Here is a 17,905-nt window from a genome sequence, read left to right as displayed (position 1 = left end):
GGCACTTTAAGCCTTATTTCAACGAATTGTGCTCGTGTTCAGCATCTGTAAATAATTTAAAACCTAGATTCATCGGGTCATCAGTTATAGTTTGCGAAATATCTCTAAACAATCGGTTTCTATCTATTTTTATATTTTGTGTACAATTTTACTGAAGATAAAGTTTGAGTGTGTTTTTTATAACTAAAACAAATAACTAAACCTGGATGAGAAACCGAATCGGTCTGACAGAAGAAACCTACATGAGCAGAACAACATCGGAAGCAACCAAAAAAAAGAGAATCTGGCAGATTGGTCATCAGCCCAGCTGGTCGCTATTTACAATCCCATGACATTGCAGCCAACGATTTTCCTACGGTTCAAGACGTGCTAATCATGAAGACATGATGAGAGGCACGTTTGCTAATGTCCGTATTCGTAATGAAATGTTACCTGGGCTAGAAGGTGTTTTACGCGCTGTATACCGACCCAGCCTGACCTATCTATATATGATGCTGCAATGCAATATTTAGATTACTAACTTACTTTAAGCTTCCATTACTAATCAAAGTTTTTTCATGGCTTTTTTTTAATTGACGAAGAAGTTGAACAGTTATACGATATTTATCAACTAAATCTTGTAAAGTGGTTTAGTTCTCTTCATCCAACCAGCGAGTTAATTTATCAGTAGCATGGTTTTCCGAATGAAGAAAAGAAAAAAACTATTTCATAACTAGATACATTATAAAGCTTTCCACTAGATTTTTTTCTGTTAATGATATTAGTATGAGCGGGTTAGTTATCTGTTTCAGATGAGAAATAAATAAAGTACATCACAGATATTAAAGAATTGTTTAAAACGTTTTTTTAAGAGTAGGTAGATGAACTAAAATGGAAATTACTTCAACATATGCAATACTTAAATCAGTTTTTTGCTATAGAAACGTTTTTGTCCTAATTCACTTTAAGCGCATGCAGGTTTCAACGATTTGAACATAGAACATTTTCAATAATTAAAAGGTTTCATATATTACAATTAATTAAGGTTTTTAGTTGAGATAAAAAAGTCAATGGCACGAGCGGGATTCGAACCCACGATCTTCTTTTTGAATTTTCCCTCCTTTTTGCCATTTTTTCAAATGTAGTGTAATAAGGATTCGATTCTCGGCGACAAATGAAATGGCCACCGAGAGCTTTAGTAAAGTATACTTCATTTTAATTCATTAAATTCACTAATTTCGTGGTCCGTTTGACCAATTAATGTCTTTCAATTAATTAAGGTTTTTGAGATAAAAAGGTGGGGTTGAGATGGGAAGTTAGGGTCCGAGTGGATCGAGGTCACGATAGCTCAAGTGGTAGAGCAGCGGCGTATCTAGCCGAAGATCGTGAGTTCGAATCCGGCTCGTGGCACTGACTTTTTTATCTCAACTAAAAACTTTAATTAACTGTAATATATTAATTGGTCAAGTGGACCACGAAATTAGTGAATTTAATGGTTTCATATTTGTTTAGTAGTTATAATTGACGGTATTCATTACTTCAATTAATTTCACTTTTACCTAAGGACTTGTTTGAGATAAAAACGTTTCAGAAGCGTGATTCGAACCCACGAATTTCGGCTCAATATGCGGCTGCTCTAACCACTTGAGATATTAGGGGTATTCACAATCTTTGTCTTAACCCAGTTAACTCTGTTAGGTCGTTTCCGATCGGGAAAATGATAACGTAGACTTGTAAGAATCTCCTAGCTAACATTGCTCGATCTAACATGCCAGGGCCAATGTTAAATGTTAAGTCGAAGATGTAGTCAAATTGTTAGCCGTACCTATGTCCGGTAACCAACATGACAGCCATGAACAGTATCGTTTACGTTATTTAAAAACGCATTAATTAAATCAGACCAATACATTTTTTTGTTAATTTCTGACCTCTCGTTATACTCTCATTCAGAAAAGATACATCCTCTATCCTATATAGTTGAAGGCTGTTAGACGTTATGATGCAAGTTAGGCATGTCGGCACGGGTGGAAGCGTGTCATTTGTTAGTATTTTTCGAGTGCATAGGTAGCATTTTGAATGAAAAAGATGATAAATTTTCCGTTTTTTTCTAACTTCTGGCATCTTACAATTTAACACAAAGCAAAACCCTAATAAACAACAACAAGCCTTGAAGGACTGTTATAGCTATATTTTGGTTCTACCAGTCGCCACTCGCAGCATTGCGGAAAAATTAACATTTAACATGCTAAGAAAAGAAGGACGCGTTCACGATTGTACTGGACATGTCAATATTCGAGTTAACACGAGTTAACATCTAGCAAACATCGCGAATACCCCTGTTGTGACTTCTTTTCATCTCAACCAAGACCTAAATATAATCTATAATGTACGTCCAAATCGGTTGCGGTAGCATATTGCATTTTCATAGGTGTTATTATGGACGTTAACAATTAAACCTTTTCCAGTAACTCTCCATTTTCGAGATACGTGGGTATCACATTGAAATCGAGACATTCAGTATATGATAAGGTTTCCAAAAAATGACAAAAACCCTGTGAAACATGCTTTCACAGTAAGGAATACAACATTGGAATGTAGCATCTCTGTAAACAAAATACTAGAAAAAAATTGTAATGACTATTTTCAGAACCCTTGCGAAATGTTGAATAACAGTTCTCATATTAATTGAAAAAAAAAAATTTAATTATTATATAGGGCTTGATAAAGATGAAGATTATTATACTATGACAGATAAGACACGATTTATTATAACTTTCACTTGCATTTGAATCCCCTGTTTCTATTGAGGTGAAAGCGAGGATTTGGTAGATCTGTAATTTTTGGAAAAAAATCAAATTAGCATTGTTAGTTGCAACCGTACCGATGCCGAGTAATTTTCCACCACAGATTAACGGTATTCCTCTATCCTTCCATTGGAAATCCTCCGCAGTGCAAACAGCGCAAATTATATCTTGAAATTCGAAGGAGAAATGATCACTTAATTCCTCAGAACGCCAGAATTTGCTTAAGCAATCACTTGATTTGAGGAACTGAATACGTGCCTTCTGCAAAGTCTTGGAGTGGGTATCCTCTGTCGTACCGTTTGCTTTAGACGTCTTGTCTCCCCATCCGTAAGTGGCGCAGAAAGAACTACCGCCTTCATCGTAGTCCTGATTGCCGAAATATTTGTAAAGGTGATGAATATATTTGGGTTCCGATATTGAATAAGACACGAATCCCAAAAAGAAGCTGTTGTGAAAAGGCGATCGTAACTCGATGTAGCCTAGGTTGTTTGTCCAGGTGTTATATTCTTTAAAAACGAAGCACCGAGGATCACGGTAAAGTTTATATATGAACCTGGTATTAATGAAACGCAAGTTTTCCAAGTCGATCGATCCCGCTATAACTTTGTACAACTCCGGATGAAACATGGGATTTTCCTTCGAGCCGCCTGGAATGTTTATAACGCAACTACAGCTCGTTATCAATTTTTTTAAAGTGATAAGATTCGCTACGCACAAATGCTCGTTGTCACTTATCCTTTGAACGCTGGCCACAAATCTCGCTTCACTGTTTGTCGGTAAACTCCTAGGAACCGCAAAACGCTTTCTGCGATCCAACGCGGAATAAATTGTATTTTTTTCCAATTTAAACGTACCATTCAAAGTATTACGGTCTTGACGCATTTCTTCCGCTTCCGACATAGGACTACAAACAATGAAAAAATAAAAGTACAACAGCAATAGATACATTTTGATATTTTTAAGTTATTAGTTTGTGATGTCAAAATATACAACACATGTTATTTGCCATCAACTTTAAATCGTTTGCGTAGCACGTGTACAGAAAAAATTATCTCTATCAATGTGTGCATTCAATCAATTTTTTCTTGTTTTTATAATATAATTACCAAAGTATTTTAACCTTTTGTAACAAGTATTATCTAAACAACTATTACAAATATGTTCGTGCCTGTGTTTCTTTTATTCCATTTAAAACACTGAGACTATAGACTGCACTCCACCCGGAAGATTGTGAGGCGAGCAGAATTCAAGGTCAATGTCGTCTTAAACGTTTAAGTGGTGGTTTTTCAACTTGGACTGTGTAGATAGGGGTTGGGTAGAAGGGTAAATCTTTCGACCAGATGTGTACGTTGGCAATGGATGTCGATGTCGTTGAGGTTAGTTGAGTAGCTTTGACAATTCACCTGAGTGCTTTTGATTTGAATGATTGATTGAATGCGCGGGATATTGAATACCTTAACGGAACACAACAAGTCCACTTCGAATGTCCATGGTCGCCAAAATCTCGTGTACGTATATAATTAATTGAATTTTGATTTGAGTCACGATAGTTGTCCATGCCTTTAGTTAAGTTGTTGTGCTTAAGTCTTATTTATTGATTGTATAGGTATTCTAAGTCAATATGCTGTCTTGGTATAGGTCTAAGTATGTCCAGTGAAAGGCAAGACTATTTTTTCCTTACAGTAGTAGAGAGTAGTACAGAGTACATTTTTCTCATTCAATTTGGCTCTGCCATATTTGCATTATTTGCTTGAAAAGTTCAAAGTGTCCTTGTTGTTGGTTAGATTGGGGTGTCACCCGCGTAGATGGTAATGATGTTATTTCATGTATAGGAAATTCAAAAGAATAATTGCTAAAAGGAATGAAGAATGCTCCTTTTTGGAACGTCGGCTTGTAGTAATAACTTAGCATTCGTTGCCCTAACTTGGGAATTGCCAAGATAGGATAAAAATGAGTGGGGAGGAAAGGTTAAAATCCAGGAAAATCTAAATTAAGGATCCAGGAACAATAGGTATCAGATCCTATCAAAGGCCTAAGCTACACATAAAGCAATAGCATTCGTTCTCTATAGCCTAGGAAATACTGCCAATGACCTACCTTGCTTGATCATGAAATGATGAAGACGGATACCGAATTTATAATTTTAAAAAAGATTTTGTGTAAATCTAGAATGATTATTAAACGAAATAATTAATTATTCGAGGATTTTCGACCTCACAAAAAAAGGTGATGGGTATGTAAAAACTGTAAATTTTATAGGAACTCTTGTGAGCTTTAGGAACATGAATGATTATAGGATATTTATACTAGAGAGGAGCGAAGATAGAATGGCATTATTATTGTAGTTAAAAGTACTATAACCCTTTGAGAAAGGTTTCAAAGAATAGTTCAGATAATTAGGTCATATACGTGGATTTTCCGTACGTAATAGTTAACTTTAAAAGAATGGAAAGGTTTAAGGAAGAAATGAGGAGGATGTGGAATAACAAAAGCTATATTTTACTTGAGCAAATTTATCTGAATAGGTAAAGGTGCTATGTAAATGAATTGCTTTGATTTACCTTTTTGCTTCTGGACGAACGTCCATCATCTAGCCTGCTTGGCATATTAATGCTAAGATCTAACAGCAATGCCCCGGTGATTTACACTGATTTCTTTACTAGCCATCAAAAATAAATTTTCTACAAATCCCAGAATACAAGAGGTAGCTCTAGAAGATCGCACAAGTTTCCTTTTTGTGGATCCCATATTACTGTGGTATAAGAGGCAAGAAAAGCCGACCTAGCAACGAAATGTGCAGCATCGACGGGTATTTCCGTGTTGGACGTGCTACGCAAAGATTTTGCAGTTTTTATGAATGGAAAAAATTGGGACATCTGACATTTTGAATGGCAAAACATCGAGGGAGAATTTAACTAATTAACTAAACTAAATTAACTCAGAGAAATTAAAGGAGATGTGAAACAATGGGGTACGGCAATGCAAATAATGGGGAAAGAGGAAAGTGTATTGGGAATTTATTCCTATTTGAGTTCCTTACCGAAACTGGACTGATAATAAATTTTGACATACAACGAGTAGTAGAATGAGAAGGCTTTGAGTTCGGGACGGTGAGGGCTGATCCTGTCGATCTTCTTGCCACTCCTTACTCATCTCATTACCTCATATAGAATCAAGGCAGTTTTCGACCCATCGTGGTTGTATACCTTTAAAAAAACATGTGTTCCTGTCACGTGATAGAATTAACAATCTTTACGTGAATATTTGTTTATTTTCGCTTTGCATTACTTTTTTATTTTTCAATCGTTTAGGAGAAGCAGGAGAAAAGCGTAGAGACCAGTTTCGTCCTAGCAATGGTGAGTTCACACGAAAAATCTTCTTTATTTCGCAAGAAGCGCATCGTGGCAGCCCAATTGGAGAAAACCAATTTTACAGCGATATACGTTGCTAGCGTTCAAAGGATAAGTAAAAAAGAGCACTTGTGCATGGCGACTCTTATTACGTTGAGAACGCTTATATCGAGCTTTAGTTGCTTCATACATATTCGAAGAAAAAGTAAAGAGGTTCCTATTTGCGCACCGCAGTTATACATGGTCGTGGCAGGAACATCAGACTTAGCAGTGGCAAAGATGAGTGACTCCAGAGTGGTTTCTCAATTTTATCGTGATTCAATATGCCGTTATTCTCCTGAAATGAAAACATGGAATAAAACCGGGACTACATCGACCTGCAATGGCCATTCGAGGAAAGCAAGTTTTTAAATGTCGTGCACTTTCCGAAATCACAGATCAAGTACGATGTGCTGTACAACGCACTTTATGAGAACGAACATTTTGCAGAGGGCGGGAATAAATCCTGTACCACCTACGGCTGGGGAGCAAGGAGGTACAACCTAAGTATTTCAGCAGAAACGAAATCCTCCTCAATTATTGGCAAAATGAATGTTCAATTTTTCTCATACAGCAAATGTTTCCAGAGACTTTATAAAAAGTTGTTAAATTCCACTTTTGAAATGACGAACATGTTATGTGTTAGTGGTGTTAAAAAGAAAAAAGTATAGAAAGGGGTGTTGTGCAGTAAAGATCAAGGAGCACCGTTGATATGCGATGATACATTAATCGCGATCGGGACGCCGGTAATACGTTGTGGTTACAAAGTTAAACTTAGCTTCTTTCAAAAATTAAACATCACACAAATGCTTGACTTCTCAACACTGGAAAAAGTAATAATCGGAAAAGCGAATAAACATAACATGCCTATTTTCTCCTCACGTTGCTAATTTTCTTCATCCTTAACAAGAACTCTTCGATTATGTAAAATTAAAAATTTCGATGAACGCACAAAAATCCCAATTTATCATTGCCATATGTTTAATTTATTTTAATATACCTGTTTATACCCAATTTTATAACGATAACAAAAGCAACTGGTATTAATCACGTTACTGATTATAATTGAGAGTACATTCACGGAGATAGATATTCCAATCTGTGTAGCTGTTAAATAGTGTCGTAGGATCATGAACAACATTAGAGCCATTTACTATAAAATATTAATTATTCTTGTTATGTAAGGTCTTGGTTGAAATGAAAAAAATTATTGTCACGAGCGGGATTCGAACCCACACCTTTGGCTCAATACGCCGCTGCTCTAACCACTTGATCTATCGAAACTTCGATCCACTTAGACACCATCTCTTCGAATCTCGCTTTTTCATTTCAACCAAGAACTTACATAAAAAGAATAAGAATTGAAAGAATTAATTTGGTCAATCAGACCACTAAACATAATGGATTTACTGTAGAATATTAATCTGAATCTACAAAATTGGTCGTTTGATTAGGGAATCATAAAATTTTACTTGGTTAATCTTGCTAAAAAGTTTGGTTTACCTACTATTGCTATTTCGTTCTGTGATGCACTGTAAAATAAATACCGATGTAAGGTTTTCGAAAATGGTTACCAGCACTAATCCTGCGCAAATTTTTCCGGACCCCGCTGATCTGATGGATTAGCATACCGTTCGTGCCTTGAATGTGCGAGGTAGTTAGGTTTTCTTTCATTGATTTTCTTTTCTCTCTTTTAAATATTAGAGTGGTATCATTCTCACCTGGATGAAAATGTCATACGAAGTTTGGGGACACGGTCACTAGTTTAGAGGACAAAACCGGTGTATGTATCCGATTTGTAATTGAAAGTGACACTTCTTGGCTTCGTATATGTTTACGTCAAATTAACCATTTTTATCTTCAAATGAACCCGTTTAACTTCAAATTAACTTTTTTATTTGAACTTCTTTTAACTCCTAATTAAATTTTTAATTAAAAATTACTCTTTTATAACTTCATATATACTTTCTTTGTTTCAAATGGACCCTGAAAAGGTAGTCCGATACTGTTATGGAGCGAGGCCCCTCCCTACCAGAAGCAGTATAATTTTGAGTAGAGTGAAAAATGTCGACGTAGCCTTGTAGCGACAAGCTTGTGTAAACATGTGTCAGACAGCAAATTAACAATTTGAATCCAGCCTAAGAACACGACACTAAGCCTAATTTCCAGAAGGGGGGGGGCAGCGACTTCCCCGAGGTCGTCTGGCCTGATGACGCTTCGCTACCCATCGTAACCCCGTGGCTAGATGTGCTGACACAAAGCTATTTAAAAAAAAGTAGATTAAACATTCAAAATGCGTTTGATAATCTTTGTCGCTTCAACCGATGGTTCAATTTACCTGCTACTAATATTAACACATAGTAAAGAAAGCATGTGTCTTTATATGATAGAATTAAGAGTCTTTACATACAAATATGTGTTCATTTTGGTTTTGCATTTCTTTTTTCATCGTTTTCAATCTGACGCAATCATGAGAAAAGGGTACAGACCATTTTACATCGAGTGATGATGGTCTGGGGATATATATTGGGAAATTACGACAGGTCTTCCTTGTTTCGCAAAAAGTGGAGCCAAATTGGTCAAAAACAATTTTAGAGCGATTTACGTCGCTAGCGTTCAGAGGATAAGTAACAAAGAGCACTTGTGCATGGCGACTCTTATTACATTGAGAACGCTTATATCGAGCTGTAGTTGCTTCATTTAAATTCGAGGAAAGGACAGAGAAATTCCCATTTTCAAACAGTCGTGGCAGGGACGAAAGTCTTGTAAAAGGCAAATGTCGGTGATGTGATACGGGAGTCGTGTCTAAGTTTTACATCCAATATGCCGCTATTCTCCTGAAATGAAAACATAGACAAACAGCCGCGGTTATTTCAAACTGCAATGGCCATTGGAGGTAAGCAAGTTTTAAATGTCGTGCACTTTCCGAAATCACAGAACGAGTACGATATGCTGTACGAAGTTGTATGAGAGCGCAGATTTTGCAGAAAGCGAGAGTAAATCATGTACCACCTATGGCTGGGGAGCAAGGAGGTACAACCTAAGCATTTGAGTAGAAACGAAATACCCCGAACCAAAACTTTTCAAGTGCATTGTGCAACCTGCAAAGACGCTCTACATCGTGTTATCAGTTCCAGTCAACACTCTGCAGTTATAGCGCGTTATCGAGTCTTTGCATTCAGTGACAAAACTAAGCGAGACAAAAGACTAGTGGTACTTGATTAAAGTAATTGCTCATGCTAATCAGAAACATCCTCTCTTAGTGGTCAACTACACCGAATTTTTTGGATGGATAGAAATAGCGGGTCAATTTTGGATACAAAAAAGATGAGCATTACCAAAACTTCTATAATAAAAGTTACCACAAGAAAACTTTAGTGTATTGGCGTATAGAAATGATATTTTTCCTTTTTTCTTGTACTCCAGAAAAGTGTATCGGAGGAAGATTTACATAATTTGAGCATAGAAATGCGGAAAAAGCCAACCCTTTATCAAAGGAGAAGGAAAAAGGATATTACCGCCATATTTGTAACATGATAAATATAAGTGTGTGGAGATTAGTGACCGTTAGTCGATGATTATTCGGAAATCGTGAGATGCGGTCTGGTGTGACGTAGGTTTCAGAAAAACGTTTTTTTATCGTGCCAACGTTTCGATCTTTATTGAGATCATCTTCAGAGCTCAAAGAGTTTGTTTCCTGCGTAATTCTGCCATTCTTGCGTGTGCCATTCATCTCACAATTTCCGAATAATCATTGATAAATACAAGTTTCATTAGAGTTTACTAGTGTTGGAATGAACTTATCTTTTTCATTCACAAGATTTCTAACTTTTCTAAACCTCAACTTATTTAAATTTAACCTTCATGGCACTTACAAGGTGTTGTATTTTTTGAAAATTGAAAATTATTTATAGCTTACACAAACATTTTTCAAACCCAGAAACCAATCAGTTTTGTGCATTTTTCAGTAAACTTCAATTATATTATTTTTTTTAAATGTTTTCTGTATTATTACGTTATATTATTTTTGTTTTTGTGTTTAATTTTCGTTTGCATTTTATATTGTTTTTTCTTCATAAATGTATTGCTGAATGAAGAGTAAAAATGAATTCTAAATGCAATGAAATTTTCCTTTATTTTGTCGCTTTCGATTCAAGAAGCATTATAAAGGGGACCGCGGTAGCCGAGTGGTTAGCATGAGAGACTCTCACGCCGCGGTCGTGGGTTCGATTCCCAGCGTTGCCCCTGGCCCTTTTTTCCCAATAACCCCCCAAATTTGAACACACATATACGAATTTGTCACATGGCTAATATGCATAGTTCATAACGCCAAAAAAAAAAAAAAGCATAAAATCGGTTAGTTATATTAACATATGCTAATGAAATCATGTGTTTATTTCACATGATAGAAAAAAAAACTTTGCATAAAAATATGTATTTATTGCGGTTTTGCATTTCTTTGTTCATCGTTTTCACTCCTCTGTCAGAAGCAGGAGAGAAGCTTAGCGACCAATTTACTTCCGATGATGAGTTTATATTGAGAAACTACGCCAGTTCTTCGTTGTTTCGTAAGAAGCGGATCATAGGAGCCAGATTAGTGAAGACCAATTTTAAAGCGATTTACGTTGCTAGCGTTCAGAGGATAAGTAACAAAGAGCACTTGTGCATGGCGACTCTTATTACGTTGAGAACGCTTATATCGAGCTGTAGTTGCTTCATACATATTCCAGGAAAAAGTAAAGAGATTCCTATTTTCGCACCGCAGTTATACATGGTCGTGGCAGGAATTTCAAACTTAGCCGAGGCAAAGATGAGTGACACCAGAGTGGTTTCTCAATTTTACCGTGATCCAATATGCCGTTATTCTTCTGAAATGAAAATATGGATAAACAACCGCGGCTACATCGAGCTGCAATGGCCATTCGAGGAAAGCAAGTTTTTAAATGTCGTGCACTTTCCGAAATCACAGATCAAGTACGATGTGCTGTACAACGCACTTTATGAGAACGAACATTTTGCAGAGGGCGGGAATAAATCCTGTACCACCTACGGCTGGGGAGCAAGGAGGTACAACCTAAGTATTTCCGCAGAAACGAAATCCTCCTCAATTATTGGCAAAATGAATGTTCAATTTCTCTCATACAGCAAATGTTTGAACAGATTTTATGCAAAGTCGTTAAATTCCACTTTTGAAAATATGAACATGTTTTGCGCCAGTGGTGTTAGAAGGAAACAGTTACAGAAAGGGTTGTTGTGTAGTAAAGATCAAGGAGCACCGTTGATATGCAATAATACATTAATCGCCATCGGGACGCCGATAACACGATGCGGTTATAATTCTCAATTTAGTTTCTTTCAGAAATTAAATATCACACAAATGCTCGATTTCTCAACATTGGAAAAAGTGATCATTGGAAAAGGGAGTAAACATAAACTGTCAATTTTACTTGTTACGTTACCAATTTTCTTCATCATTTACAAGCACTTTCTTATTTTATAAATTTAAAACTTGTGTTGAACATAAAAATACAATTTCCAATGCCGTATGTTTAATTTTTTATTGTAACATATCAAAAAACAGCTGATCCGCCATCTAGTAAATACGCGTATTTTGTGCTCCACTTTCATTGAGTTATGACTCGACCTAAAATTGGTGGCTAGTTGATTTTTCTTTCCTTCTGAGTCAGTGAGTATATTATTACTTGTGTGCGGAATCTGGAGGACGAAGGATTGTAGCGGAGCTTGCGCCTACTGCTACTCAACAAGGCTAGAGTTCGCAATCAGGCAAGGTCCAATCCGTTAATCTGCCAACCCATTTTTTTTATTTATTTAATTTAATTATAAAGGCATACAACCACGATGGGTCAAAACTGCCTTGACGATGAATTAATCGATGAGAGAAGAAAACAGAGCGATAGGCCAGGAGGGCAGGGACATCAAGAGCGGGCGCACCCCCACAGCGATCACCACCGATCGTGAGATGCGGTCTGGTCTGACGTAGTTTTTAGAAAAACATTTGCTTTATCGTGCCAACGTTTCGATCTTTATTGAGATCATCTTCAGGGCCTGGAATTTATAAACATTGTTTCAATTTTACAAATATATGAGGAAGGGGAAAAAATGAATTATACAAGGCTAGAAATTATAGATAAAAAATCAATAAATATATAAAATGAATTTATACAATGCTAAAAAAATTTAAATTAAAGAAAAATCTAATATTTTCTATGTATAGATGTATTTTGTATAAATTCGTTTTTTTATCTAAAATTTTCTAGCATTGTATAAACGATTTTTTTTTAATCTAAAATGTCTAGCATTTTATAAATTCTTTTTTTCACAAACATTGTTTACATTTAACAAATACATTTAGGATGTGGAAAAGTGAATTTATACAATGCAAAATATATTTTTTTATTCAATCAAAGTATTTTAATCAAAGCATTTATTATATTTTGCATTGTATAAATTCACTTTTCCAAATCCTAAATGTATTTGTTAAATTTAAACAACGTTTATAAATCCCAGGCCCTAAAGATGATCTCAATAAAGATCGAAACGTTGCCAAGATAAAGAAAATGTTTTTCTAAAATCTACGTCACACCAGACCGCTTCTCTCGATATCCGAATAATCATTGACTAATGGTCACTAAACACCACACACAAGTAATAGTAAAAGTGAAAATGTGAGAAAGAGTAGTAATTAATTTTACTTAATTTTACAAATACATGTAGGATGTGAAAAAATGAAATTGTACAATGCTAGAACTTGTAGATTTAAAACAAAAATAAAGTAAAATAAAAATTTGTACAATGCTAGAAAATTTTAGATTAAAAAAATACAATGCTAGAAAATTTTAGATTAAAAAAATGAATTTATACAATGCTTTTTTATCTAAAATTGTCTAGCATTGTAAATTATTTTTTTTAATCTAAAATTTTCTAGCATTGTATAAATTCATTTTATTTATTTTTTTAAATCTAAAATTTTCTAGTATTGTATAAATTCATTTTTTCACATCCTACATGTATTTATAAAATTTAAATAATGTTTATAAATACCAGGCGCTGAAGATGATCTTAATAAAGATCGAAACGTTGGCTCGATAAAGAAAATGTTTTTCTAAAANTAAATCCTGTACCACCTACGGCTGGGGAGCAAGGAGGTACAACCTAAGTATTTCCGCAGAAACGAAATCCTCCTCAATTATTGGCAAAATGAATGTTCAATTTCTCTCATACAGCAAATGTTTGAACAGATTTTATGCAAAGTCGTTAAATTCCACTTTTGAAAATATGAACATGTTTTGCGCCAGTGGTGTTAGAAGGAAACAGTTACAGAAAGGGTTGTTGTGTAGTAAAGATCAAGGAGCACCGTTGATATGCAATAATACATTAATCGCCATCGGGACGCCGATAACACGATGCGGTTATAATTCTCAATTTAGTTTCTTTCAGAAATTAAATATCACACAAATGCTCGATTTCTCAACATTGGAAAAAGTGATCATTGGAAAAGGGAGTAAACATAAACTGTCAATTTTACTTGTTACGTTACCAATTTTCTTCATCATTTACAAGCACTTTCTTATTTTATAAATTTAAAACTTGTGTTGAACATAAAAATACAATTTCCAATGCCGTATGTTTAATTTTTTATTGTAACATATCAAAAAACAGCTGATCCGCCATCTAGTAAATACGCGTATTTTGTGCTCCACTTTCATTGAGTTATGACTCGACCTAAAATTGGTGGCTAGTTGATTTTTCTTTCCTTCTGAGTCAGTGAGTATATTATTACTTGTGTGCGGAATCTGGAGGACGAAGGATTGTAGCGGAGCTTGCGCCTACTGCTACTCAACAAGGCTAGAGTTCGCAATCAGGCAAGGTCCAATCCGTTAATCTGCCAACCCATTTTTTTTATTTATTTAATTTAATTATAAAGGCATACAACCACGATGGGTCAAAACTGCCTTGACGATGAATTAATCGATGAGAGAAGAAAACAGAGCGATAGGCCAGGAGGGCAGGGACATCAAGAGCGGGCGCACCCCCACAGCGATCACCACCGATCGTGAGATGCGGTCTGGTCTGACGTAGTTTTTAGAAAAACATTTGCTTTATCGTGCCAACGTTTCGATCTTTATTGAGATCATCTTCAGGGCCTGGAATTTATAAACATTGTTTCAATTTTACAAATATATGAGGAAGGGGAAAAAATGAATTATACAAGGCTAGAAATTATAGATAAAAAATCAATAAATATATAAAATGAATTTATACAATGCTAAAAAAATTTAAATTAAAGAAAAATCTAATATTTTCTATGTATAGATGTATTTTGTATAAATTCGTTTTTTTATCTAAAATTTTCTAGCATTGTATAAACGATTTTTTTTTAATCTAAAATGTCTAGCATTTTATAAATTCTTTTTTTCACAAACATTGTTTACATTTAACAAATACATTTAGGATGTGGAAAAGTGAATTTATACAATGCAAAATATATTTTTTTATTCAATCAAAGTATTTTAATCAAAGCATTTATTATATTTTGCATTGTATAAATTCACTTTTCCAAATCCTAAATGTATTTGTTAAATTTAAACAACGTTTATAAATCCCAGGCCCTAAAGATGATCTCAATAAAGATCGAAACGTTGCCAAGATAAAGAAAATGTTTTTCTAAAATCTACGTCACACCAGACCGCTTCTCTCGATATCCGAATAATCATTGACTAATGGTCACTAAACACCACACACAAGTAATAGTAAAAGTGAAAATGTGAGAAAGAGTAATAATTAATTTTACTTAATTTTACAAATACATGTAGGATGTGAAAAAATGAAATTGTACAATGCTAGAACTTGTAGATTTAAAACAAAAATAAAGTAAAATAAAAATTTGTACAATGCTAGAAAATTTTAGATTAAAAAAATACAATGCTAGAAAATTTTAGATTAAAAAAATGAATTTATACAATGCTTTTTTATCTAAAATTGTCTAGCATTGTAAATTATTTTTTTTAATCTAAAATTTTCTAGCATTGTATAAATTCATTTTATTTATTTTTTTAAATCTAAAATTTTCTAGTATTGTATAAATTCATTTTTTCACATCCTACATGTATTTATAAAATTTAAATAATGTTTATAAATACCAGGCGCTGAAGATGATCTTAATAAAGATCGAAACGTTGGCTCGATAAAGAAAATGTTTTTCTAAAAACCTCCGTCAAACCAGACCGCATTTCACGATCTCCGAATAATCATTAAAACTAACCATTTTTTGTTGAAAATCTATTACAATAAAAAGTTATTTAAAATTGCATATAATATAAAAGATATTCTAGATAAATAATATAATCCGACTTTAATTACCTCGGTTTCTTTTATTTTTAAATTGGTATAAAAACCGTGAAGTTTGACTCTTACTTCAGAATACAACTTTTTTTATATTTCGGTATAAAAGCCCCACTGAGGATCGGCAGTAAGAGGAGAAAGGATCAAGGAGAAAGACGATAAAGAGCCATCCTTATGACCCTACAAGGTTGTATATAAAGAGGAAGAGGAATGATACGATCGTGCCACTTCGAGATTGACACGGACATAAACAGAGGTTCTGCAGGCGTGAAAGGCTATTACCCGTTTGAATCTAAGACGCCGAGAAAAAATATAAATCAGATATTATCTCCACTTTGACTTTCTCATCTGATTTCTATCCTGTTAAAGGTACCGGATTTTTATTGGAGAAAACTCTAAGGAAAAACCGTAAATAGACTTTCACTATTTTTCTATCGTTGCAAAAATCCTTGGCTAAAAACGATTTCTCGTAGATGATACTACGGAAGCTGATATTATTTACGGAAGCTTTTTTTTCTCAGTATTTAAATAGTTTAACTAGATTTTATTTATCCATTGTTTTTAAATATAAACTCTTTTTGGTTATAAAAAAGTTATAAAAAACTGACTTTATGGAAATTTTGATTCCAGCAGAATGAAGTTTGTCAGAATCCCTCGATGTTAAGTGAAATGTCTCTGGGATGGTAATAGTTGACATTAAAGAGGACGTTGACGGTGGCTGACACAGAGGTCTCATTTATAAACGTGGTATATTGGGTTAACTTAGAAATATCACACACTTCTAAGATGTATCCTGCAGATCATTTTATGCCAAGGCCGGGTGTTTTGCAATAGAAATTATGAATGGTGGAGTGAGTGTGTTGTTCAATCTTTTTAAAAAAATAGTTCCTACTCATTGTAAGTTGTTTTGAAGTTGTTTTGCAACATCCGGATTTCGAGTTTATAGCTCATCATCAGGTTGGCGGAGTTCTACAACCACGTCTCTCGAAATGAATTGCAAAAGTGAACCCGCCAATTCCCTGCCAACATGACGTTCCAATGAGAAGCTGGTTTTTTAATGCCGCTCAATTTTGAACATGCGAAAAGCGGGAATTATAACACATGTAAATATTAAATTAGTAAATATTTCAATTAATTAAGGTTTTTAGTTGAGATAAAAAGTCAGTGTCACAAGCGGGATTCGAACCCTCGACCTTCTGTTAAAAACGCGCTGCTCTACTTGAGCTATCGTGACCTCGATCCATTCGGGCACTAACTTCCCATCTCAACCCCACCTGGTAATTGGTCAAGCGGACCACTAAAACTAGTGAAATTACTAAATATGTAAGAAATTATTATTATTAAATTTTAAGGACGTTTTAATGGCTAAGGTCATTTTACGCCCTAACATCCAAACCTTCTATCTTAGGTTAGCTATATCCCTTCTGAGTGCTATAAAGCTCTGACTCCAAACAATCACTCAAACTAATTTATTCTATTGAAATTGAAATTATGTTTTGTTTCTTTTAGATGGTCTTTAAATTCCGTATCAAACAAAATTTCGGGATTTAAAGACCATTTAAAAGAAACAAAGCACAATATCAATTTCAATTTAAATACAACAGTGTTACGTAGGGAACTAGATTTGTTTGAGAAATTTGAAATTAAAAAATATAAAATTGTACATAATAAATAAAATTAGAAAAATAAATAATATAATAAATTTTGATCTACCTTCTATTTTAAAAAAGTTCATAAATAATATTAGAAGTACAAATAATAAAATTAATTAATTTAATTTTTATTAATTTTATCATTAATTTACTAATCTATTNTAGAAAATAAACAAAAAATAAAATAAAATAAATGAATAAATAAATAAACAAATAAAATAAATATATAAATAAGAATATATAATTTAAAAAGTAGTCACTAATTTATGATTAATTTCTTACAGTGTTTATTAATAAAATATTTACTTGTGTTATAATTCCCTCTTTTCGCACGTTCAAAATTGAGCAGCATTAAAAACCAGCGTCTCATTGGCCGGGTATCGGTGGGTTCACTTTTACAATTCATGTCGAGAGACGTGGTTGTAGATATCCGTCATACTGATGATGGGCTATAAGCTCAAAATCCGGATCGTTGAGAACAACTTCCTGGGAGTAGAATCTTTCTTTTCAAAAAGATGTTTTGCAATGCTGCGTGTTAGAACTTACACTATTTGCCATCCATTTAACGACATCTTCTTCTGACTTAGCACAGGTTTCAAATAGCACTGCATATATACGACCTTCTTGCAGAATTACTACTATAGCTAAGGAACTAATGGTATCGTTTATGAAGATGCTACATAGAGCAGGAGTGAAAATTTTGTTATCTCATGGTATT

At 34.2% G+C, this 17,905-nt stretch overlaps 2 protein-coding genes across 8 annotated transcripts; one reads left to right on the top strand and one right to left on the bottom strand.

Annotated features, from left to right (window-relative positions):
* Positions 1 to 2,660: 2,660 nt before the first annotated feature.
* Positions 2,661 to 7,141, bottom strand: LOC106672075. 7 transcript variants are annotated; one of them, XR_001341198.2, is made up of 4 exons: positions 6,072 to 7,141; positions 5,824 to 5,989; positions 3,499 to 3,687; positions 2,661 to 3,430 (listed from the first exon to the last, which is right to left on the bottom strand). XR_001341198.2 is itself a non-coding variant. In XM_014403208.2 (4 exons), exons 2-4 carry the CDS (start codon positions 5,934 to 5,936, stop codon positions 2,755 to 2,757), a joined length of 975 nt encoding a protein of 324 aa, XP_014258694.1. In that variant the 5' UTR covers positions 5,937 to 5,989; positions 6,072 to 7,141; the 3' UTR covers positions 2,673 to 2,754. The 7 variants fall into 7 exon arrangements, 6 of the variants coding, with proteins under 6 accessions (XP_024084224.1, XP_024084226.1, XP_024084227.1 ...); XM_014403208.2 differs by having other exon boundaries at positions 2,673 to 2,810; positions 2,882 to 3,687; XM_024228456.1 differs by having other exon boundaries at positions 2,661 to 3,687.
* Positions 7,142 to 8,570: 1,429 nt separating this feature from the next.
* On the top strand, positions 8,571 to 11,704 carry LOC106672077. Its single transcript, XM_014403211.1, has 2 exons — positions 8,571 to 8,836; positions 10,856 to 11,704. Exons 1-2 carry the CDS (start codon positions 8,820 to 8,822, stop codon positions 11,670 to 11,672), a joined length of 834 nt encoding a protein of 277 aa, XP_014258697.1. The 5' UTR covers positions 8,571 to 8,819; the 3' UTR covers positions 11,673 to 11,704.
* Positions 11,705 to 17,905: the final 6,201 nt, after the last annotated feature.

This window comes from Cimex lectularius, unplaced genomic scaffold (genome assembly GCF_000648675.2).
Source record: "Cimex lectularius strain Harlan isolate CLEC.00 unplaced genomic scaffold, Clec_2.1 scaffold262, whole genome shotgun sequence".
Taxonomy (NCBI): Eukaryota; Metazoa; Arthropoda; class Insecta; order Hemiptera; family Cimicidae; genus Cimex; species Cimex lectularius.
This window is presented reverse-complemented; position numbering and strand designations above follow the sequence as displayed.

Bases quoted from the DNA above. Each gene is read 5' to 3' on its own strand.
- LOC106672075 (XM_024228456.1), bottom strand. From the start codon at position 5,936: ATGAGTAAGGAGTGGCAAGAAGATCGACAGGATCAGCCCTCACCGTCC. The intron at 3,688-5,823 runs GTAAGGAACTCA...CATTGTTTGTAG, and splicing joins TTATTATCAGTCCAGTTTCG to TCCTATGTCGGAAGCGGAAG.